Source organism: Sylvia atricapilla, chromosome 5 (assembly GCF_009819655.1).
Source record: "Sylvia atricapilla isolate bSylAtr1 chromosome 5, bSylAtr1.pri, whole genome shotgun sequence".
Taxonomy (NCBI): Eukaryota; Metazoa; Chordata; class Aves; order Passeriformes; family Sylviidae; genus Sylvia; species Sylvia atricapilla.
The window spans coordinates 51357222-51383324 of record NC_089144.1 but is presented as its reverse complement, the minus strand read 5'-3'; the positions used below and the strand labels follow the sequence as shown (position 1 = coordinate 51383324).

At 39.7% G+C, this 26103-nt stretch overlaps 1 protein-coding gene across 1 annotated transcript in view; it reads left to right on the top strand.

Annotated features, from left to right (window-relative positions):
• The window catches only part of SOX5 (SRY-box transcription factor 5), a 288158-nt gene that overhangs the window by 61868 nt on the left and 200187 nt on the right, over window positions 1–26103 (top strand). Inside the window, 4 exon segments of the mRNA XM_066319506.1 lie at window positions 7244–7259; window positions 7262–7332; window positions 7334–7405; window positions 7407–7455. Of these exon segments, the coding sequence (XP_066175603.1) occupies window positions 7244–7259; window positions 7262–7332; window positions 7334–7405; window positions 7407–7455 (208 nt within the window).

The following is a 26103-nucleotide window of genomic DNA, read 5'->3' as shown; positions in this document are numbered from 1 at the left end:
GAGAAATGTTTGTTTTAAAGCATTGGTTATCAGATTGTGCTCTGTGCTAGAGATAGTCTGATAGTGGTCTGGTGAAGAGGCACAGAGAGTCACCCAGTCACACTGTGCTGGTTCCACCTCTTTATTTTCAAACACTTCCCATGAAGTCAGTGAGAATTAAATGAATATGTGTATTATTGTGCATTTTCAGAAATCCCACTAGGCACTTTCTGTAGATACTTAAATCCTTGAAAAATCTGTTCCTATGCACTCTAAATCTCAGAGGATAAAGTTAGAAATCAGTGCAAAACGGATTATAAGTTATGCCTTTTGTGTGAATACGACCCAACAGTTTTTTGCAACTCATCTCTAAACCTTGTAAATGTTTGAAATTTTTTCTCTTGCTTGTGCAGTTGTGGCAGCAGTCTGAGTATAGTGGTATTTGGAAAAATCAAGGTATGTTTCAGTGTTCCTGTCAGATATTGTGGGGTGGCACTTGATACATGAGAGAATTCCCAATTTCCTGTTTCAGGTGATTGGGCTGCAGTGACCCACGGACTAATGTAAGAGTAATATAAGGGCTGAGTATTTATTGCATCAATAAAAATGAAAACACGACTGCTCTGAGGCTTTTGGCCAATAATCTCTAGGCCTTTTATATCAATTACATAAAATGCCTCAAGCTGCAGGAAATATTCATTAATATCTCAGTTTAAATATGGAGGAAAAAGGTAAATGAAAGGAAAGTGTCTGATGAAGCAGAGTTCCTGCGGCAGATGGTTGTCTTTTTGAGCTTTGAACCATTTTCAGCCAGGTTCACGGATATCAAACACTGGAAATACCTGTTAGTCTTCCCACTGAAACCTCTGTCAGTGTATCTTCTGCTTCATCAAGAAGAGGTCATTAATTGGATACAGCACTTGATGTCAAATTATTACAAACTGAAGGACGACAGTTAGTAAGGATTGCTAAAAATAAATAAAATTCCATTACAAAGTGAAATTTTAACATTTTAGAGGGAGAACAAGATGTCATTAGGATTATTTAAGTTTAATAATTGATAATACCTCCAAGATATGGATCATGAGGTTCCAAATGCATCGTGTCAGTAAAGCCAAATCAATATTTAACTTAAATTTATTTCTCTTTATGGTAGTAGCGCGGTCACAGTAAAAAGATTTTAAAAAATGCATCTCTATTCACTGTGTTTAGTTCACCTAATTCAGGTAAAATTCTTAGTTTCTCTGCCACAATGACCTCTTCAGCTGACTCTTCTGATCCTTCACTTACTTCTTCACTCTCTAGTGCATTTCATTTCCTTGTCATCATTAAAACGATGTCCTAGGAAAAGAAATAATTGGTGTATGGCTAGTGGTTGGTTTGCATGGGTCTAATTGCAGACCCATAAGCTTTGGATGTACATCTTTATATGATGCTCTTGCCACTTTTATCCCTCTTTGGGTTATGTGTCAGTTCTTACTTCCTAACGATGTGTTTATCCTCTTCCACCTGTTTTTCCCTTCTGTGACCTTCCATAGAGTCTCCTGTTTGCTTGTTGTATCCTCCACTGTGCTCTTTTAAATCTCCTGGGATCATTCCTCTCCACCACTGATGACAACTTACTACTTGAAGGAGACTTACAGACAAAAGACCTATCTAAATACAAGATAGGTAGAAGAAAGTTCTAACATACGAAAAGCACATTGTCCGCTGGGGTGCCTCATGGAATATGTGTTTCATCTTCCTGAAGGTGCCAGTTTGAGAGCCACCATGAACCAGACAGGTTTGTGGTAATCCTTGCTCTGCAGCCCCTGTGACACAGAATGTAGAAGGAGACAGTTGTCCAGATCACTTCAGTGATTTGAAAATATGATTCCCATTGAAAGGTGATGGCACTCCTGAAGTAAGTTAATTACATTTTTTAAGGCAAAGATTGTAAGTGGAAGGTTTAGAAAAAATTAAAGATCGTTCTGGCTTTGTAAATATTGTGTGTCTGTTTTGTTTCTTTTGAACATTAACAAATACTGGAAATGTCAACTTGAGTTTTCTCATAATTGCTGGTGGGCCTCCTGTGGGCAGTGGAAGTATTTCTACAGCTTCCAGATTTTCATTTGAAGTAGCTGTGCTGTTGAATCTTACACGTAGATACTTATTTCCTAAAATATTATTGGGGAAAATAGATTTTTTAAAAGTAGGAAACAGTACTAAATTGCTGGAGAATTATTTGTCTACAGAAGAGTGAAGTTTTCTCTTTTCTGATTTTCTGTTATGTCATACTGTTACCAGCTTCCTGGTCACTATGGAGACTATAAAATAGATAGGCCTACGTGTCTAATGTAGAAAGCAGAGAAAAAACCCTGCCTTTGGTATTCTTTACACATTCTAAAAGAGTGAAGTATGGGCAAAATTCCAGCTTTGAAAAAAAGAACCTTTTCGGTTACTTTCAGGATCACAGGCTTCTTAAAATCAGACAATATCTGTGCTTGTTTTAGAGACACAAGTATTATATTCCAGGTGTTTTTGGCTGCAAAACCAGCAGCTTGATTCTCATGTTATCTTTTTTTTTTTTTTCCCTGCAGATGCAGACTTCATGCATACCATATGGTGGTAATTAACAGTTTCTGACTTAGTTCTCAGTTTTCTTTTGCTTCGATTCTTGGTTGGTTTGGGACAAAATTTTAATGTCACAGAAGCAGAGTGTCTGAATTTAATTGCACACAGGAATAATGTGCATTTCTAGATGAGGAAGGAGAAGATGAGATCTATTTAGAGCACTAAGAGATATTTTGGAAATCTCACCAAGTACAACCTGTTTCTTTTCATTAAGCCTTTAATGTTTCCTCTGTAGAGCTGAAATAGGCCTCTCTTGGACCCTGGAAACAGAGGGAGACAATTTGAAAGATACAGCTGGAATGAAGAGTTTCTTTTAACAGCACAATATTTGCACTTTTTATGAGAGCAAGGGTAACATTGTGTAATCTTTAAAAAGATATTGCTCTGTGAGGACAAGTCCATTGTCCAGTGACATGACTTTTCCTGTCAATCACAAAGGTGACAAGGGGGCTAGATTAAGTAAAGCTTGCCCAAGATTAACAAAGGAAGATTATTGACCTCATCCTGAAAGGGCAGAAGCCTGTTTTATCATTAACCTTGGAAGAGGTATTTCCTCTATAGGTGGAAAACTGTTTGGCAATATAGAGGCAACTTTCTTGTAAATGAGCAAGTCTTCCTGTGGATTCTAGCTTGGATCAGAAGCAGAAGACACGAAACGTGGGCCCGGTCCTCCTTTTTTGTTGCTGTTGCTTGTGGGGGGAAAGAAGGGCCTAGAGTGTTTGCTTCAGCAAGATCTGTGCAGATCCTGCCTTTCCGAAGTGGGAAATCAAGAAGCAGCAGCATCAGGTGTTTGGTGAGTACCATCCCAGCTCAGAGTTGGAGGAAATGTTGGGCATTAGCAGAGCAATTCGCAGTGCAAATGAACGACAGAGCCCCGGCCGCCAAGCAGCTGCTGCCTGCATAAAACTGCTACCCGTTGGATTAGCCGTGCAGAGGGTGGAATGTAATCAAACTTGAACCAGGTGAAAGAGACTGTTCTGGCAGGAAAAGTGCTCACTATTTTGGGGGCTGAGAGATGGGTCTTGAGTGTGGCTTGATGGACTTAATTGTCAAACATCAGTAGTAGGTATTGATGTTTCTTAATACCATTTCAGAGTGTTGCTGCTTTTCTCTCAGTTAAACTCAAGAAAGTCATGTCGATTTGTCCCTTTTAAAAAAAGAATCTGCTAAATCTGACTTGTTGGAGGGAACTTCTTCTCGGGGATTAATTTTAAACTGTTGCTGACATATCTTTCTTGCCTTTAAGGATTTCTCTGAGTGTTTCAGGAGGATAGTTAAACTCTTGTTTGCAGTATCAGAGGGTTTCTTTATTCAAAATTTTTTGGCTTTATGCAGCTATTGACATGAGCAGGGTTTTATGTGGTGGAAGTATACTTTCTATTTGCTAGAAGTAAAATCCAGACCCATTGAGAGCTTTTTCATGTCTCCAAGTAAAGGCATAAGAAAGAACTAAAAAGAGAGGGACATGAAGTGAAAGCTGAGATAACTGTTGCACATTTTTGAATTGTTGTTGTGTATGACAGAATAAAAGAATCCTGGCTTGTGGGAAAGCAGATTCTGGAGCTGGTATGCTGGAGGATACATGTGGAAGTGTCAGCAGCAGCAGAAGCTGGGCTGTGCTCTCATCCACCAGTACGGAAAGGAGAGGATTCCTCTTGGATTGCGAATCACGGAATGGATGTGTGGTTGCTGCAGATCTTTCTGAATGAATAATTCACTGGCGTACTGTAATTTTAGCCTACTGAGATGTGATTGCAGCTGTTCCCCTGCTGTATATATGTTTTGATTGAGTCTTAAATCCCACAAGTGTATAAATAGCCGTGTGTGGATGTGCAAACACTGCATACATGCACACCTAACCAATGGGTCTAAAGAAACTTTTTTTGGGAGGATGGCTTGTTGATATTTTAGTACATAATTTACCTTCTAAAAATCTCTGTAGAACACTTCCGTTTCCTTTCTTATCCATCTATGAACTCTTTCTAACTATGGTATTATAAATGCTTTTAGCCAGCATTGTAGTAGGAGGGTTTCTCTGTTATTAATGAATTTATCATTCCAAGACCTTTATAATAAAAAGAGATTACTTGTGCCTGTTTACAGGTGGGAAACTGAAATGCAGGGAAAAAAAAGTGGTATTTTCCATGGTGTCACAGTGCATTTGAAAGAACTAGGAATTGAGTATTTGGAGTTCATGATGCTTTATTCACTGACTACTGCAATGTCGCCCTCACAATTCCTTTTCACAGAAAGCAAGGCAGAGTTGTAAAAATACTTGTTTCACTTGAAAGCCAAGCAATTGTGATTTTGAAACCCATCTTATATTACTCTACATAATCATTCAATCTTTGTGTTATTATGCTTCTTCTCTTATAACAAACTGGCTTTATACTCAGTATATATTTGTAGATAAAAAAACCCTCTTGCATGTACTCCAATGTAAATGGAAACAGCAGCAGTGATACCTGGGGCTTAGGCAACTTTACAAACACTTTGTGTCTGTGACCAATATGTGACACACAGAAACAGGTGTGAAAAAGTCTTTGGGACCTGCTTTGGATTAAAACAAGAAACTAGTTCCTGGTAAAATAAAGAAACACACTGTTTCTATACGTGACTGATGGCATAGGTAGATTTAAGAACTGTAACTAAGGATGATATTTGGTTTATCTCTCTCAAAGTGTGAATAAGAAGCAGCTTTCAAGATATTTCACTTTTAGCCTCGTGTGTAGGAAAAAAATCGCCACTTGGTGATAATGGCTTTGAATTTTAGATTAAAGTCTGAAATGATGCTGAAGTAAACCATTTTGCTTGTTTAGCTTGGTGTTAAAATCAATTTATTCAAATCTATATGTAAAAAAAAATTGCATTTGGCTTCAACTAAGTTTTGAAGTTCGGTGATAGCAACTAGGAATTTTCCAAGTGCAGAACAAAAATGGAGGGTGTTGCAAGAAAAAAAGAAAAAGGGGCATTTCTGTTGATTGGAGTTGGAAAATTTTTTAGGGCTTGGTCAAAAGCTCATTGACGTCAGTAGAAAGTCTCTCATTACATCACTGGGTTCGGTTTTGGGGCATATGATGGCCCAGATTGTAATCTCAGTTAATCCGATTCTCTTAAGGAATTTATTCACTGGTATGACACATTCAAGCTGCTCAAAAACTGTTTGCATTAAAAGTTTTTCTAACCATAGGTAATCTTTCTGCCACAACAAAATAGCCTGTGAAAACAAATGTATTTTCTGTATTGCATGTTTTCCATGCAGCTTTACTCAAATTTTATTGAAATAATTTTTAGCAACTTATGTTCAGTTTATAAAGTATGTATTTTTCTGAAATATTGTGATTTATTAGAGCAGAGACATCAAAATTACTCCAATGTATGAAATTATAACACAGATCACTAAAAACAGTGTGTATGCATATTTATAGATATATGTATCACCTTCATACCCTCTGAAACGAAATGAAAAAATGAAAACAATTTAAAATCGTTAAGACTTTTTCAGCCAAGTCTGTAACTCATATCACAAGATGATCCAGTGGCTTTTTTTAAGAAACAGCATTCATTAAACAGCTAGAGTATAAAATGTGAGGTAAGAGATAGTGAAACCACCCCCCCACCAGAAAAACACATCAAGATAAAACTATATATGTTTACAGCATGATATTTTATGCAGTGTATTACTCTGCTGCAATCTTGTTTGAAGACATTGACCTAAGTTTTTTCAGATACAGATGATACATACTAGCATAGGTAAAAATGGGTTTGGGAGATGTGTACAAAAGGGTGGAGTATAACAGACATGGAGGGAGAAGGAATATGTGCAGAGAACGTTGCTTTATGTTGGAGGAGATGTGGAGGAGAAGGCTCTCACGTTAATGAAGGCAAGTTTGAAGATGCTGGAACCAGTTTGCTTTCCATTAAAATTAATGAGTAGACCTCTGTGGACTCTCACATGAGGAGGGTTGTGTGCACGTTCCAGGAAGTCACAGAGTTTTGCCATTGTGCGTGCCAGGGAAAGTCATTAGGGCCACCTTGTGAAAAACAACGGTTTCTACAAGAAATGAAGGTTTAAGACACTAGAGAATAGAATTAGAAAACAGAAAGCAATTGCTTTGTCCTTTATAGATGGGAGAACTGCTTGAACTGTGAGTGAAAATATGTCATATGGTGAAGGACATTTAATGTTTAGTTGCTACTTTATTTCTTAAAACAACTAGCCAATCAAGGCATTAAGTACTTTATAAAAAGTCAGGAAATTAATGGTCCTTGTAAAATTGAAGGTTTTTTTTTTAGAAAGAGAGCTGTAAAAGAACAAACAATTACAGGTAATCAATACCGTTGTTATTAGGAAACCTATGAGGAACAACACTTCTTCTCAATTAGGGAAAAACTGTATTTTATGTTTCTCTCTTGCAAGCTAATCTTTGTTCACTTCCAGCCTGTAATCTTGGTTTATGCTTTATGGATAGGCTTTGTTCTGGGTGTTTTTGAAGCATTGCATGCCTTTTTTAAAGGTTTCAACAGAAGAACAAATAGCAATGAACTCAGAGAACAAAGGATTGTTCTTTCTTCCTTTCGGTCTATACCCCCCCGCGCTTCTTTAAGAAAAGAAAGGAATGTTTTCATCTTGCTTTTCCTCCCCTTTCAGGAAGTTGATGGCAATAAGTGATGTCTTCATTTGCCCCGCCAACTCAATCTACCTCACCCTTGAAGGCAGAAGAAGGTGGGCGTCAGAGTGGGAGAGTCCTTGTCCAGCACAGCCCTGGGAACCCCGGAGAGGCGCAAGGGGAGCCTGGCCGATGTCGTGGACAACCCTGAAGCAAAGGAAGATGGAAGAGCTCATCAAAAACGAGCCAGAAGGTAAGGCCTGGGAAGCTGGCCAAAATCCTCTGTGTTCTTTTCTTTTCCTCCAGATCCTTTGGATGTGTGTACTTTCTAATCGTGCCATTTTTCTGCTCTGTTGCGTTTCCTGCTAGCAGAATTAAAGATCTTACAGTCCTTTCCTACGTTAGAGGTGAATTTTATCAGTGTCCCATCATAGCTAACGTTTTAGCTTTTCCCAAAAATGAGAGTCCTAGTGGTCTTTTTGTTACAGTTCAACCTCCCTCAATATGCCTGCAGTAACCAGTTTAATCACCTGGGGGCTTGAACGCCACTACTCCCCTCTCCCCATTTCGAGAATTACAAGAAGTATTGCCATCAGTGTCAGTGTTGTGTGAAGTGATCTAGTGTGCGTGTTGTTATTTGAAAGGTAAGAAGTTAAATTGGGAATTCATGAAAGCTTTTGTGTGGGACATATCACAGTCTGTTTATCTGCAGTGCAGGTGCTGTGCAAGCAGAGGGAATGCAGGTGTTCCCTGCATATATGTGGCCAGCAAGTTTCAGTTTTGGTTATAGGTGTCATTTCTGGAGAACAAACAGTGTCTTTTTGAGACCCTCTCTCCGGCTGGTGGTGACAGGGCTTGTGCTCTGCGGGCTGAGACTAAGACCAAAGATTAGAATTTTTAATTTTTGCGTGTTTGGGGCAGAGTCAAAGGCCTGACTGGAAGATGAAGTTCTCATTTTGCTCTCCATGGGTATCTGCATGCATATTTACAGCTGCCTTTTTGGGGGCACTGCAAGCCAATTGTGTGAACATACTGAGCCTTGTTTCCTAGTGCACAGTAATGAGACTCTATTTTCATTTACACTCACCTATCCTGCTGTGGAAATACCTATTCCAAATGTTCCAAAGCAGGGCTCTCAGGACCCACCTCAGTGCTAGAGCATGAAGTGACAGCACCTACAAGAAAATTTAAGGACAACCTGCATACAGTGAAAGTATGGATACAAACATGCTGGCACATACCACAAGCATGACAGGATTGTAAATTAGGCTTTTCTTGACTGAAGCATGCAGTAAGGGTCTGCTGGGAAATAAATTCTTTGTCTAAGGATTTTTTTCATATTACTTACAGCATTTCTTTTGCATTTAGGTTGATGTAATGGTCAGTGCCATAACATACCTTGCGCCTTTGGATGGAAAAGATTGTGGGGGGAATGGGTGGGAAGGAGACCAGTCTTTTATCTCAGAGAGGAAAGAACAAGGAGTTCTGGGCAATGTATAAATACTCTGTTGAGTATGAGGTTGTACAAGCTGCACAGACTCCATTAAGGAAAAGGCCACAGATAGGCATGAGAATGGTTACAGAGCTTGTGCATTATCTCAGCTCTACTAAAATGAAAATATACAGTACAAACAAAAGATCTACAGCTTTGTGAAGAGATTGGGAGAGAGAGGAGGGGGAGCAACTGAATGTTGGGCTTTGCAAATGTGTGCAACAAAAAATCTTTTCTTCCCTGTAGCCATTGTTCTATTGTCTTTCAAAGGCCATTAAATTGAACAGCAGGTTGTGATGAAAATTTCATTAAGCCCTAGTTAAATCATTATGAGGGTGCCATATTCATGTCTCTGCTTACTCCCCATCCAGGAAAAAATGAATAGGAAAGAGTTGAGCTTTTTTTCCCTTTCTCCTTAAAAGCGAACTAACAAAAGTTCAGAAGTTAGAAGAGAATGGGAAATGGGACATGAAACAAAAGGAGGCCAGAGAGGTGAGCTGGCTAGGAAGAAAATTAGACTTGCATAAGAGCATTGAAAGGTGGTGAGGGACAAAACATCATTTTGACAAGCCTCCCTCCCCCTTCCTTCAGCCAACATGGTTGTTTTTAGAGTGGCTAATTAAAAAATATATATTTCTGGGTGCAGATGGCTAGACAGTTCTTAGAGGTCCTCTATAAATATGAGTTCTTTTCCCTAAATGAGGTATATACTGATGCAACACAGTGTCTTCTCTGTTTGAACTTCAGCAGAAAATTATTGTCATATCTTCTTCATGTAGTGCTAAAGTAAAATTGTCAGTCATCACTGGTTGCTAGTCAGGTAATTAGCATATTAATGAATTTCGCTGTGAATAAGGTGTTACAAGAGGGAATCGTTGATAGTACATGTAGGTAAAAATGCAGCAATTTGTGATAAATGCATACTTCAGTAATGATTTTTAGTCTTGCTAGTTTGTGAAGCTTTGTGGGATGAAGATCAAGAATCTTGGTTAAGCTTTGCTGCATTATGTCAACAAGAATAAATAATACTTTATTTCCCTTTGGGAAGAAAGGGAAACATTTGCACCAGTAGTTGAGGTTTAATTAAATCAATTTCCTGTGAATCTTTCAAGACCAGATATGAGCCAGATTCCCATTTCTCTATGTACTCAAAAGTTTATATATTATTTAACTTGTACAATGGGCTGTGTTTGCTCTCCTTTTATTGTTTGAAATAGTCTTCTGAATTGCTGTGGGAAACGTGCTTTTCAAGCATTCTCTCAAATGGCCTGTTTCTTCAAAATCAGAAAAAAGGAAAGGGCTGCATAGACAACTTTAGGTCTCAATTCAGACCCCGTATCACTCAAGGAAAGGGCTTCTCTTTTCTGAAACTGACTTTTAGGACAAGTGAGGCATTCCAAAATATTGATAACAGCTTTGACTCTTTCTAAGAAACTTTACTGATACAAGGGAAACGGTTTTCTGTGTTTGTTAGAAAATAAAAGTAAAAATTTGTAATTTTATCAGTAAAGGACAGGAAATTTTTCATTTTAAACATACTGCTCAGAGTGCAGCAATGCACACATGTACATATATGTAAACACACCCCTGTACTCACATAAGCTGATATGGAAACCACCACCCTTCATTTAAATGGTTTTCATGTAGATTTGTTGGATATATACCCTTGTTAATGTGCCCTGTAGGAAGCCAGACTACCTACTTTTCATCACTTACTTTTCCTCCTTGGATATGAGGTTTGTTGTTTTTTTTTTTCTTGGGGGTGGTGTTTTTATAGGGGCTTATACTTAGCTCTAAAACTCCTTGCTCTTTTTCTTTTTCCCCCTAATTTTGCCATTTTCCTGCTGCTGGATGAAAGTATGTGATTGACAATGAGTCACGCTGACACAGAGACATAAGTGTTTCGGTGGATCTAAAACTTGGGGAATTTTACTCATTACTAATACAGTGCTCATTTTTCTTCTCTCAAATTCTGTGGAAAATCCTTACATGCAGCTTTAGTATTAGGGCCCCCAAAGGCATAAACCTATTACTGAAGTCACACAATGTTATTTTACATGAAACATTCTGTCCTTTCTAACTTGAGCTTCAGAAGAGGAGTCAGTCCCCTTTTATTCCTGGTATACAATAATGAAGATAATGGAGTGGGTTTGGAGAAGCCTTATACACTGTGACAGACCTCAAGCCCTTGCCCTGAGGGTCGTCTGCCGACCATGGGATTCCTTTTGCAGCTAAAATCATTAGGAGAATGAGATACAGGCATGTTTTTCTTCTGTTTTCTTCAGGCATCAGAGGATGGCAGAGACTCTCTGTCTGTCTGTTCTCCTCATTTGTAGAAATGAAATGGAAATCTCTTTGAAGTCACTGAGCTTGACACAAGTTTGTGAAAGAAAAGACCAAAGCAGCCACTTAGCTTTTCCTTGCACTATTAATGTGATTGGATTGCTGTATTTTAATTTATGGCCTGTGCTTGTGGAAAATTAAATCTCTGAAATCTCTGTAGCCTTTCCCCTAAACGTAGGGCTTGGCTTCTGGAAAAGAAAGAGGCAAACAAGTAAATTCCGTCCTATTTTTAGAATAAGCTGGAGTATTCTTTGTCTCTTTATATCTCCTAACTTTTCATTAAGAAGCAGTCTTCTTTTTTCGTTTTAGCAGCATATGGTTTTGACAGGTTATGTATCTGTTCATCTTTAAAACCTTTATCGTGGGTCTTCTGAGGCCAGATCCATGTAATAATGTGGAATTCTTAGGAATTTTGTATAAAGAAGGATCATATGAACATCTATCTGATGGTGGGGACTGAGCACACGAGTTTCTGCTGTGGGTACAATCAATCATCTGCATGGCTTGTTCTTCCTTGGTAAGGGCCTCAGAAACTCAGTTCAGGTGGGCTGTTTAAATGAATACTTTGAATTTTTCCATAAAGACACATACACAGATATACATGCATACACATACAGAGATATATCACGTGTTGTATGTATTTAGACATAAATATATATGAACACACATTATTCATTTATTGTATTTCTTACTTCTCTGCTCCAAAATTTTGGTTTTATAGTCTTTAGGTCTTCAGAGGGAGAGCAATTAATCTCAGCTGTTTAGTAAGAGGGACTACGTGTGTTTGCAGAGCTTTAACAGGCAGTGTGAGTACTAGAGCTTCATGTATTATAGTAGGCAGCGGCTATAAGTAATTACTTGTCATGAAAAAAGGGATGAGAAGAGCCTCTTGGGCATGATTTTTGTCTTCTGAACATCCCCAAAGGCTATTTGTATTTGATGTTTAAGTTTACCTTATAAATCACAACACCTGTTAATGTGGTAATTTAAATGACTGTTGTTTAAGCAGTTCTGTAATCTATAAAAGTGAGCCATACTGAATTCAGGCTCTCTAGTTGAAGTATCTCCTAACATTATCAAACTTTTAATCAGCAGATCTTGTAAAAAAAATCACAATGTCTCCCTCTTTTTAAGCCAGAGATTCCAAAGCAGGCCAGTCATGGGCACAAGAAGGGTGGCCTTTGAAATGCAGGCTTTTGTTTTTAAATCACATCTGATGAGATGGGAAGAAATAAAGTGCACAGATTCGGGAAGGGCCTAAGGATACTGTAATTGGTTGAGGTTTAAAATTCTTTTATTTGGTTCTTCACTGCCCCTTTGACAGAGTACGTGTTGAAGAGGCTTTGTAATGCTTTTCCACTGAAGGACAAGCAAGGGTACTTTGCAGCTGAGTACTTTCAAGTTTTGTTCATACACTCCTGCTGCTATGGAAGGGTGCTTCAGGTGCCTTGTGGTTCCATGTTCACCTCTGCAGTCTGTCACCAGAAAATGTGTCTTTTCTTGTAGAGCAGGCCAGCATCAAACTTCTGTGTGCTTCTTTCAAAGACCCTGCCATATGGAAAATAGGCCTTCATATACTGCTGATACAAATAAAAAATAATTAAAACATTTGAAAGTTTATTTGTGAAATAGGCCTATGTGAAGCGAAGGCCCTGTTAAATACTGTAGCTTAAATTTTTATTAACAAGTGCTTTAACTCTAGAACAGAGGTAGCCTAGTTTGAAGCTTGCCAGCTCTGACTTGCTCAAAGTGAAGTTTATTCATTCATTGCCTTCAGTTTTAAGTGTTTTCCTTCCCAACAGTTTAGCCTGATAGTCACGGTTTATTTCAATGGATGTTTTCAAAATTTGCTTAGATTCCCTTCCAACTCTCTCTTCTTACATCCTCAAAGGTTTTTAGCTTTTGGATTTTTCTTCTTCCTTTTTATAAAGGCATCTGAGGTGCTGATACAGCATCTTAAATATAGAAGAAAGCATTATGGTCAAGTGAGATACAGGAAACTAGTGCTTTTGGAGAGAAGATGCAGTCGCTCTCTCCCTCTCCCTGGTTCAGAATGAAAGTCTTCTCTGATGAATCTACAATTAAAATTTCTTTCTAGATTATGTTCACTCCATAATATTGAATAAGTAGAAGCCAAAGCAAAATGCTTTCTCTTTTCGCTTCCCATCTTTAACAACACAACGTATAAGTGGTTCAGGAAGGCAAAAAATAATTACTTGGGCTCCTGTCTATCTTTTATCTTCTAGGTAGCCAGACTCCTCACCAGCTGTGTTTCATTTCAGGAGGGATTCTCAAAATTTACTGTCACTTTTGACCCCATGTCATTTTGCTGTGCATTTCCCCTGTTTTATTCCACCTAGATCAGTTTACAGTTAGCCTTTGTTTTTGTGTGCTTTTCTCTCTTTTATTTATTATTATTATTATATTATTATATTTTCATTTCCCCCTCCCCTGGAAAAGCCATTCGCTTTCTGACCTTCATTTCAGTCCTTGGATAGCTGCTGAAGGAACCTCTGCCCCAGACTGCAATACCCAGATGTACGTGGGGAGTGTGCCAGCTCTTTCTGCGTGCTCGTGTGCCGCAGCTTTCGGGGATGTCATTTATTCAAGAGTGAAGAGCAAGCCACCTGTTTCTCAGGCCTCTTGTCCCTCATATTAAAGGTTCAAGCCCTTGCTGAATAGTAACATTAATCTGGGCAACATGCACACCATTTAGCTGAAACCTATTTGTCGAGCTAGCAGGATTTGTGGGATTTTTTCCCCCTTTCTCTTACCCCTGAGGCGCTTGTCACGACCGTGCATTTTAAAATTAATCAGACCTCCCAGGCTTGTGTGACTGTGCGGTTTAACATGAAGAAGTGGATATCAAGTATTTGCCCTAATTAAATAGGCCTGCTTGGTTTTGTTCTAGTGGATGCTTGGTCTTTTTTTAATAAGAGCTGCTTACGGAGGAGGCACGGCCAGCTCTAGAGTTAGTGGAGAGCTCACTTCAAAGTTTTCCTCACCACCTGCGCCCGGGATGCTGAGACCTGAAGGGCTCCCTGGTTCGTTCTGAACAGCACAATTTGTGGGAAGTGAGCCGAGGGGGAAGGGGGGAAAGCAGCCAAATGAGTGAGAGAGCGATGCGGGAAGGGGAGGTGAGGAGCTGGGACGAGCATGTGGATTGGCTTTTGAAGTTGATTAAGATGACCTGTCATCCTGTCTGATTAGCTTTAGATCTCAGTCTGTGCCATGAGCTATTCACAAGGCTGTCTTGTGTCTTCTGTTTACCAGAAGCAAGGGAAAGCCTCTAGTACGGCAAGGAGCAACATTTGCAGCAACTCCCACTTGCTTGTTTAGCTAATGAAGTAGCCTTGTAAAAACACACTGAAGTTTGGAGCTGTTGCTTGGTTTTATTAGAGACATGTCTGTTTAACGCTGGCATTTTTAAGGTGGTTTGAGGGTTGCCAGCTTTACATCTGTATATGTCTCCTGCATAGAACATAAGCTGTACTGGGAAGGTAGAATTCCTTTCAGCATCTTTCCTTCTAATACACTTGAATTGTGTTGTGGTTTCTGCATTGCTTCAGGAGAAAGTGTGCTATATGTGTATGATTTCTATAATGTATAAATTCAAAAAGTGCTCAAAAACCAAATAAAGGAGAGATGGGGGAACTCTGCCCTTAAGCACCCTAAAACCTGTTACACAGTAATTAAGGACTGATAGCATTTAGCAATTCAACAAGTTAATTTTAGCCAAAAAATAGTGGAAAATTTGGAACAGTCAACATTTTTAGACAAAATGTTTCTTTGGAAATGATATTTTTGTTTTTAAATGTTTAAGATGATTAATCTGAAAGAGAAATGAAAACATTTCAATTAGGATTAAATAAAACACTTTGGGTCAGGTGGAAACAGCTTTTCCCCTGACTTGGTTTGGCAGCTGAAATGAAAAACTGCAAACTAGTCAAACAAAAATGAGTTGCAAAACCTGGTGAGGTTTTGGGGGTGTTTTGTATCTAATGACCTGAGAAGGACAAATGAACAGTTGTTTTACAGACACTTAAAATATCTGAATGTTACACATTGTGGTTTTGAGGGCAATCTGTATTAGTCAGAAGAGCTTTCAAAATTTGATTTCCTCTAAACGTGAAAATTTCTGTGCCTTCTGAAGCCTAAAGTCAGCAAAGTTTTGCAGTACTTAGGGTATTTCATTTTGCAGCAGATTTTGGAACACGAGTACATTAAATGTACTTGGTCTGTCTTTGCAGCTGAAACCTCGGGGTCTGTTGTAGAGGGCCTAGAAATCTGCAGTTGGTATACCCCAGAATTTTACTTTGCTTTCTATAAAAATTCTTGCAGCCCAGTACACAGTAAAAAGCAAAGTTCTATTTATTTATTTCCATAACAGTTCAGATTGCTGAAGTAAAACCCAGCAGGGGGATGATACTCCATTGATTTAAAAGTTTATTCTACATCCGTGCACTAACTCACTGCCATCTTTCTCTTCCTCTCCCAGTATTATTATTCCTAATTTATTTTAATTTCAAACCTTGGCACAACCCAAATGTAAAGAACATATTGACACTGCCAAGCATCTGTCTGGTGCTTGACAGCATCATAGAAACCTTCCAGTGTTTCTTCTGGGTTGCTATTGGTTATTTAACAGCACAATGCAAACGGTGCAGTGTGGGTGTATGTGAAAAGGAAAGAAAGGTTGAGGTGGGGGGAAGGAGCCCTGCACGAGTAAATATGTCTTTCATCATATCTTTTGTTTGGTCTGTTTGCTGCACTATTCAGTAGTCAATAGAAGTTGTTTGATGGTTCTGCAAAAGGGTAAGAAACCTTTTCTTAAACTTTTATGCTCCTGCTTTTGTCCTCAGTCCCTAAAGTTTTCTGCTTTTGTTTTTCTTGCCCCATTTTGTTGTCACCTGTGTGTTGTTTGGAGGGGTTTTCTTGCTGCTGTTTGGCTGATGTGAGGTAAGCGATACTTACGAAATTCCTTATTGGGGAGCTTTCCTGTACAGGTGAAGTGGACTTTAGAGAGCTTATGAAAGATTTGAGTGTCTTTGGTGCAATAGAGCTCTTTCAAGCTTGTGCTTTAATTTATTTATTTAGCCAGAGGATGAAAGTGAAAAGTGAATGAAGAGAAAAATCAGGCTGTGGTTTCTGCTGAAGAATGCTCTGTTAGCACTTGTGTGACTTGGTAAGGCTTTCTGAGATGTTTAGCCTTGATTTAATTCGTATTTAAGATTTCTCCTCCCAGCACATTAATATAATGTCAATGCAGAATGCATTGCATGGTGTAATTACTGGAGAGAGCAGTAGTTGGGAAAACAGACGGTAATTGAACACATGGCTGTTTATTACAACAGGACAGTGCTCCTACGCTGGTATTTAGGGCATTAATAGGGAAGAATTGATTTGTTGTTTTAAGATGAATTCAATCACTGTTGCTTAGGCCTTTGTTTGTTCAGGCCGAGTTATGCTTTGTTTGTGTTATGTGCCCAAGAGGTTTACCACCACAGCATGGCATTAGTCATGCAGAGGGCTTGGGAGCAGAGAGCCATTTACACGAACAAAGGACATTTTTCTTTTTGGTTCTGTTTATCTTCCTCTCCAGTTTTGTTACCCTCTAATCTATCTCCATCTCTCTCTCCCTCCTTCACCCCCTCTTTCCTTCCCACCCCAAACATTTCTAATCAATGCAGAGGTCCCCACTTTCTTCCTTCCTCCTCCTCCAGATTCACCTCTGGAGACAAATGGAGCTGTGACTGACAGCTGTGACTGACAGGTGGCAACACGGGGTTGTGCCATGGGGTAAAAGGTGTAATTAGGAGTGGTGGCTTCAAGGTTTTGTGAGGAAGCGCTGGGGTTGGGGGCTGAGGGGAGCAGAGATTGCTTCCCAAGTGAGCAGAGGGGAATGGGCTATTCCCTGGACGTCTCCATTCTGAGAATTCTGTAGGACAGAACGTGTGCACCTTTTGTGGGTCCTGCTGGCTCGTGCTCTGGATGAGCCCTGTGCAGGGCACATCCTGGGACTGGATGAGCATCCTGCCCTCTTCTCACTGATGCGAGTTGGAGGGAGGAAGAGAAAGCCATCTGGCTGAAGTTGAATTCCTGGTCTCCATGTTGTGAGCAGCAGTGGTTTATATTTTAGGCTCGTTGTGCTTGAGAGGAGTCTCGTCTTGATTTATTTCTGAGTGTGGGAGAGTTAATGGACTCTTCAGGGTGATGTGGGCCAAATTCTCCTCTCAGATGCAAGTTCATCACTCCCACTGAATATGCAAGAGCTTTAGGAAGGCAACATTTGATCCAACACAGGATTTGTAAAGAACCCAACGTGACTTGTTTTTCTATCCCTCTACAGACAGGGATTAGGCCTGTTCCTAGAAGGAGCAGTATTAAAAGAACTGAAAGGGAACAACAACAACAAAATCTGTGGTCACTGATTGGTAGAAGCTTTTATTACCTAGCTTGCTAAGATACTTGTATCTTAGTACAGTAGTGCAGAATGAATTAGCCCCAAGATGTGCCTTTTGGGGTACAGAAAGTACTGACTTAGACAGCACAAGGAAGGAGAAGCACGGATGTGTGACACAGGGAGCCAGATTCTTCCTGTCAGGGAGGAAAAGCAATTTCACACACTGCAATGTGCAAGGAACCTCCATTGCTCATCTGAGCCTTTTAGCTGTAATTAATTAAATTACTGAAGCTGCAAATAAGTAATAGACACAGGAGATGAGATCTATGAATGTGAAGTCCAGCAGGGACTGCTAGTTGTGTGGGGACATGGTACTTGGCTACTAATTATAATTTTTTGTCTAAACATACAGGAATTGCAGCTGTGAAGGCCAACCCATATGCCCAAAGGAAAATATGATTTCTGTCTAAAAAGAAAAACCCAAATAATATTGTACCGCACTGCCAATAAACAAGAATGGTGACAGTCAAAGATAGAAAAGCTTCAAAGTTGCAAATGGTGTCCAAGTGCTTTATCAGAAAGGAAAGTGTCTCTCCTGACTTGGAAGTGGTTATCCTGGTGTCCTGTTTTTCCAGTACAGTTTGGAATGTTGCATTAGTCTTGTACTGTAGATTAGCCCATGCAATCTTAAGAAATAGTCTAGAGACAAAGATCACATGGAAGAAGAAAGCCGTTTGCTTTTTTTTTAATGCACCCTTATGTTTTATGCTAAACTTCTTTTTCTTCTCTGTTTTGCCCACAACACATATCCTATTTCAGTAACTGAGCATCTATCTCCCACAGAGTCAGGCACCAGGAAAAAAAAAAAAAAAAAAAAAGAAAAAGAAAAGAGTCAGCAACTAACCAGAAAAATGGTTTCAACTGTAGTGATTACTGTGTATTCATTTGATCCTGTAGGTTTGCTGGCTTGTTGCAAAGTGTAAAGCATGTTAATGTATTTTTGCTGAGATATCTAATACAAGACCAAAATAAAGCCATGTATTTCCAAATAGTTATATTTCCTTGTATATGAAATTAATATATGAAGATGAAACTAGAGGACAGCAGGCTCTTGTTAATGATTGTCAGCTGCAACAATTCTGGATTCCACAGTGATCTCATGTACAGCTTTAATCAGCAATGTTGTTTAACTAAATATGGAGACATTTCACTGAAGATAATTTTATTTTAAGTCTTTTTTTTTTTTTTTTTTTTTGTATGCATTTCCTCTTGCTGTGTCATCTAATTGATTCACGGCTCCTGTGAAGCTTTTGGGTATGGCACGTATGGGATGCATATTTAAGCAAAATGCATTCTCTCTTACTGGTTTGGCCAAGTCAATCCTGTCTGAGTTCAGATGAATTAGGAGCTTTCTTTGGTAGTCATTGTATAACTAATCATAACATTATTAGATTAATAATATACATAACATACATAATATACATAACAAACACGGTTTAGGACCTTGTTCTCTCTGCTGAAAAAGATGCAGTCTTTTTGAGACAATCAGGGGTTCTTTTATTATTATTATTTTATTGTTAGGTTACTGGATGGGATAACACAGTACCCAGTGGATGCTACACAGTATGTATGACCAAATTTTAAAGTAATGGGCTCACAAAGACAAAATAACGAGAGGTGTTTTCTTACAATGCCAGACTGCAAAATTTTCCTGGTAGTTCTATGTAAACTCGTTTTGTTGGTTGTTGCTTTTGTTCTGGCCTAATGCCAAATAGCATGGATCAAACTGCCATTAAAATGCTGGAGAGAATTCAGCTGCCAGTTCCATTTCATCCTTGGTTTCTCACAAGTTGGTGCTAACAATTGGTTTGCTTCTGTTGGACATTGGAAATGTTCACCAGGAATGAGACTGTAGTTACCAGCCACCACACTCCTGAGTGTTTTCAGGAGCTCACAAGATGCACTATGCCTGTTTTTAACTCATCTGCTTCAGCTATGTTGGCAGACAAGTCCCTGTAGACATAAAGCAGGTGAAAAAGCATCAAGAAGAGAAGAATGGAGATGCCTGTTGTATTTGCATAATCAGGCAACATTGGGGGGGAATGGAACAGGGAGAAAATTTTTCCACGCTTTTCAGTATAAGGAGCTTAAAAGTTGTGCTTTAACATTCTTCAGACCTTCCCTTGTCACTTAGAATTTGCCTTTGCAATCTGATTAATCTTGGGATGGGCAAAACACTAGTGGAAATTCGTTTGTTTGATCTTTATTTATTTTTTTTAATATTTTTCCTACTTGGAGAGGCCACTGTGATTGTTTAAGCAATGCCAGGTAGCTTTCCTCCCAGGCTGAAGGCAGTCCATAAAGCTGTCAGTTCTGTAGCTTAATACTGGGTCTTAATGTATTAATTCAAGGCTTTCAGTGATCTAGGACACAACATGTGCCAGGAGTAGGAACTAAAATTAGAGGCAGACTTTGGCTGTGAGAGCTGCTTGAGGCTACTTGGGGTGAAAGAGAAGGGAAGAGACCTGATGTCAGTCACAGTCCGAGGACTGAAATGTCCAAAGCATCCCCCAAAAGCAGTAAGAGGTATTTCTGCAACACACACTGTGGTGAATGACCCTTCCTTTTTCTCTCTGTCTTAACCCACTCATAACAGCACTCAGTGGTTCATTTCACACTCCAGATCCATTTTGAAAGGTGTCTTAGTTCACTTATTATACCAAGAACTGGACTTTGCTGAACTTTGATTGTAATTCCCACACCCTCCCTCTCCCACCCACCTCCCCTTAAATAGTAGCTATTCTTCTATAAAATGCACCTTTAAAAAAAGTGAAAGCATTGTGAAATTTGAAACAAAGTGAAACTCTTGTGAAGGATTTTAAGTTTCATTCATAGAAAGCAGCTCCTGATGATGTAAAAAAAAAAAAAAAAAAAAAAAAAAGATGAGGCAAAATAGGACTGAGTGATAGAAAAATAGTTTCTTCCTCCTTCACTTTATTGGATGTATTTTATTATTATTATGTAAAATTTATGCTCTTGGCTACATGCAAGAATCATTTCCCTGTAATTTTTTATATATCATAATCTGTTAAGGGCTATGAATGAGGAATAATTAGGCATTATTGTTTGGTTATGTAGATTCTCTTATGATTCTTTCTTGTTTACTTCGATTAAATCGATACTGTTCTGGCCGTGCAGAAATAATGACTGTGTTACTTCATGAATATGAGATTACAGGGACTTGTTTTAAATTGCTGTGGCACTCGTTCCTCCTCTGTGATTATTTCAGGCTATCTGAAACATATTATTTCTTTTTGAATAGAGAAATACTCAGAAGCACAAGTTCGTAGACATTTCATCTTTACTAAAACATCTTCAGTCTTTACCTTATACTGGCTTGTCTCTTTGTAATAAAATGAAGGCTGCACTTTTGGCACTTCTGTGGGATACACAGAAACATAAAAAGAGGGGCCTGATTCAAATGAGATACATAGGGATAATTCTGCAATATGAAAATTCTGCCTTAATTCAAACAAAGAAAGATTTGTAAGTTTTTTAATGGTAGGGGAAAAACACTTCCCCTCTGAAATCTGTACTGTGAATCTAAACTCTGATATTTGCTCCTATTCATGTACAGCACTTTCTTTGATGGCTGCTGGAGTTCTGATCTCACAGAGAGCAGAGAATATTGGAGTTGAGATTCTTGAACAGAGCTTAGGGGATAATATTGTGTTTAGTTTGTTTCACTAGATGCAAGCTAATCAGAGAATAATTAACAGTCAAAATGCCAAGGTCCTTGTTCATGTAAAGGATCTGGTATTGAAGTCCTCAATAAAGTAACACTCACACTGAATTCAATGAGACTTTAAACTGAACAAATGCTTCAGGATTTGTCCCCAGCTTTTTTGTCCCTCTCAGTTTTTAATGAGCATCCCATAAAAGTGTTTAACAATTGTACTGACTTTGATTTTCAAGGTTGGGAGAAAATTGCTTTCTCAGGTTGAGAAAAAATGTTGAAACAGGAAAAAAAAAAGCACGTTTTCTCATCATGTTGTAACATAGTGTAAGCAGATTCAAAGACTGTCTCACATCATGCTTTCTGGTAGTTAAGGATGTTAAAGAATGTTGTAGAGAAAATGCTGGGAGGTGGAATTACAGCTGATAGATGGAGATATTTTCAGACCTCATCCTAAATTCTAGGGATTGAGATAAAATTTAAACAGCAAGGCAGTTACTGATCCGAGTTGTTTGTTTGTTTATTTATAAATGGAAATGAAAAAAAAAAAAAGCCACTTCTAAGATCACTCTGTAGAGACAATGGTGTTTGAATCCCATGGTTTGTGTTCAGAGGAGGCAGCTTAGTGTGTCTGGATTCATCCTTTGCCTGCTTTCCTTAGTGTCACTGAGAGCTCCCAGGCTGAGACAGATGGCGCTGGTTTAGTTGTGTGCGTGGGAGACAGGAACTTCCACATGTGATTTTTACCATTTGGTAGTAATTAGTTTGTTGTATAAATTAACATTAACTGAACCATTCTTCAGGCATTGTTTGTAATTATTCTTTGAGCCTCTGAGTTGGGTAAAGAAATGAAAAGTGGGAGAGAAACTGCTTTATTTGTGCAGGGGAAGGATTCTTATATCATTAAGCAGAGCAGAGCAGCAATTGCCATTGCATGCCTAGTAGCCTGAAAACTTTGAAAAAGCCCTTTAAAAAGAGAGATTTTTTTTTCCTCTGGAAATATTAGTGGAAATTAATGATTTAGACATGCAGGTAGGCTTTATGAAATTTTTTAAGAATAAAGTATGGATATAAGCAAGGGTAATCAGACCTTCCTGACATTATCATTATTACTGCTATTATGACTACCACTGTGCTACTTTGATGTGTTTATAGGGAGTAGAGGATTTATTTTTTTGAAATATATGTTCTTTCAGATTATTACTCCCTCCCCCCCCACCCACCCCCACCCCCCCCACCCCACCCCCCCCCCCCCCCCCCCCCCCCCCCCCCCCCCCCCCCCCCCATTTTTCAAGCTTTCCTGATTTTTTTGTGGTAGGCAGTAGGGATCTTGTTCTGCATATCAGGAGGTGAACTATCATTAGTGCTGGTTTTCTCTGGGGATTTCTGTCATTTCCAGCAACCAGCCAAATCGGAATTGTCAGGAGAACAGCCTCTCACATGTTCCTTGGCACTTCTGCTTCCAGACTTGGTCAGAATCCAGACATGCAGAGGTTCATGGACATGAAAAATAACAGGGAAAATGCCCTCTGGTATTAGCCCAATGTTTAGGAACATATTGGGAAGCCCTAGGTCCATTTGCTGGAAAAGTTCAATGCTTCAGCAAGAAAGTTTTATATCTCATTTACTGAAGTTTTTCCCTTTCTTACCTAGGAGCTGCTGAGAACTAGTGTTGGTATCTGTCTTTTAATAGAGCTCTCCTACCCTGGATACAAAGCTGGCAAGATGGGCAATGTGGCCCTGTGCATTAAATCCTCACACATAGGCTGGGTTGCAGAAGTAAAACTCAGGTACAGTCCACACATTACTCTCCAGCTTCATTAAAAATTAATTGAGTGGCCAAAGTATACCCTCCAGAGAAAGGTTCATCTGACTTCAGTTTAAGAGTGTCCTGGTACTGTCCTGTGAAACAAAATGAAGGCAGTTTTACACCCAGACTTGAACCTTGTCTATGTAATTTGTGTTTACTGGGTGTTACTTTCAGTTTTGTTGCCTGCAGGGCACACATACAAGAGGTGAGTTCTCTCAGAATTGCTATTAATATTTACATTTTTCCCGGTAAGGAGTTTTGCCTGGACATAAATAAATGGTAAAAGAGGACTTGACATTCTGAATAAGAAATAACTTCAGCTTAGTAAAGAATTATTCTGTTTTTCTTGGCATGGTGATTTAGCCTATATGAAGCTTTGTGCTGTTTGGGGAAGGGGAAGGTGGGGAGGGAGTGTGTGGGAGCTTTAGTGGCTAGAAATGTAAAGAGAATACAAGCTGAGTACGCTGAAACCTGCAGCTAAGGGCACAGCTACCATGGATGGTTTCTTTCTGTCTCACTTTCTGGCAATGTTCATTGCTGTAACTGAAGGTAACTGTGATTCTCCAGCTTTTGCTATCCAATGAATCAAACATTTCTGAACCATTCTATGAAAGCGCTTTCTTTTGTTTTCCTTCAATTGCAAAAACAGAAGGTGCCAACCGTGCTTTGATGTTGGTGTGGACAGCGTGGTGGTGGGGTTTGCAGGCAGCTGAAGTGAGCACAGGAGCTTTTCAGTTCACTTTTGCCCCTGCTGAAGGCTGCGGGGCACGAAGGAAGAGCTGAAGGCTTTGTTGTAAGAAGTGTGCAGGTACAGCATCCTTGTGCCAATTGTAGGGCTGGGGTTCTTTCATCCCTGGAGGAATACAGGCAGAAAAGATCATCCCATGACGAAAAGCACAGAGCAGGCTCAGAAAACACAATTTCTTCTGGTTTTTTTTTTTTCCCTGTGTGTGTGTTTTGTCACAGATGCCACATGAACTTCATTCTCTGTTTCCACTTTCTGTGGTTTTAAAGTGTGGTTGATAGTGATAGTAGCTGTGTGCTTCTTCACAGTGGTGAAGTTTAATTACTGCCTGGGAGATGCAGGCTGACAGTGGTCCTGCTTTACAAGAGGGGACTAGACAGAGGTCTGAGGAAGCAAGATCCCTGCAATACTTGACTTTTACAACTCAACCCCATTTGCATAACCAGAAATGAGATTGCAGACTGAGTTCGGGGGCCTTTAAATAACCCTTTGGCCTGGGTCAGTAGCAGAGCTCACTTTTGCCTCAGTGGAAATGCTGCGAGTGGAGCAGCTGCGGAGTTGGGCCCGTAGGGTTCATGTGCCATAGGAAGTTGGCACAGTGGCCTTGTGTGGTAGTTTACACTGCTAGGAAAAGATCTGGTTTCCATAGATTGTCCTAGATTCTCCTTTCTTGGACCAGACAGTTCTCCTTGCTGGATCTCATGGAGCTCATACCCAGAGCAAGGGCTATGCTGGGACATCCAGCTGTGGTCCTGGGGACGTGCAGGACGTTGCGCAGGATGACAGCCTGAGAATCAAAGATAAAATCAGCCCCTCCTTGCCTGCCACATAAAAAAAAAAATCTTACTGTCTCACACGCTTTTCTTCACATGCCTTGCAGAATTTATTTATTTATTTTGTGGACATGCGAGTTATGAGCTGTGGCATGGCAGGAAGGTGAGGAATTCTTTGTTTTGTTTTTAGTTTGGGGAAGAAGCGGGTGGGAGGGAGCGTGTGGAGCTCCGGTGACTTGGAGCTCAAAGAGAATGCATTAATTAACCCAGGGGGATCGCTGGGATGCAGGAGTGAGGAGCTGCAGCTTTAAACACAAGTGATCTTTATCCATTCTGGTTTGGGTCACAGACCTTGGATAAGAGAAGGGGGAAGAAGGGGTGAGCAGGAGGGTGGGCACAATGGAACCAAGATGTTTCAGGCTGGCGGGGGTCTGGCCTCTCTGTTATTGTGTGACCAGGCACGATCTCCCCTGCACCCCCGGCCCTCCAAAAGTAGTCATTCTCTCTGGAGTGCTTCTGTCTGTCCTCTGCTCCGGCAGGGGGGAAGAGAGCGGGGAGAGGCTCACACATGCAGACATGCACACATACATGGTGCACACATGCCCGCACAGACAGCCCTTGGCTCTGCTTTTTTCCTCTGGCTACCTTTTGAATGGCCCTGGAAGACTAAACAGGTGTTATCTACTTTTGATTTCAGTGCATTTAAATTAATCCTGTCAGCTCAGCTGTTAAAACAACTGTCATCTCCAGCTGTTAGTAATTTCAACTGGGCACTTTTACAGGTTGCCCAAGTTCTGAGCCTGCATTGTGAATCTCTCGCTCCCTTTCTCTCGAAGCGCTATAGTAACAATTTGTATTTTTTTTAAAGGGACTTGCACTGCACTGTTTTTACAGCAAACCCTATTTATTATATATTGAAATAATATCATCACAAAACCCAGCATCGTCATGCCAGACTTTGGAATAAAGAGCTAAACCATGTGTGGAGTGCAGTGCATATCAATCTTCTGTGGGTTTGTTGCAGCCTCTCTGTGCATTTTAAATTGAATGAGAGATGAATCAACCTGAGAGTTTGGAAGGGAGGGAGAGAAGGGGCCTACTAAATTTTTATTGCCAAAATAAACCTTTCAATTTAGAAACACTGGTCTCTCTTTTCCCATTTGTCTTAATGTGCATTTAATTTTCATAACTAAATTAACAGGAGTTACCTTGACAGAAAACATTCTAAATACCTTTCAGTTGTTAGATTAATGACATAGACATTGTAGCCATAAGAATTGTAGGAGAAAAAAATCACAGGTTGGATACATGTTATTGATTTCAGTACACACTCTCTAATGTGACTTATTCCTATGTGGTCAGGATCTATAGTTCATTACCAGGGCTTCAGAGTCAGGGAGCACTTGTGGATTACACAGACCTGAATCCTGGCAAGGAAGGCTTTCTTTGCCTTTAAGGTTTTCCACTCATGGCAGTTGTCTGGAGACATTTTCAGCTGGTACAGAACTGAGGCTGCTCCCTGGACTTACATTGCAGGCTGTCCTTAAAACACTGGAAAGTATTATTCAGGCATTTTTTTGCCTAAGAAAATGATGTACT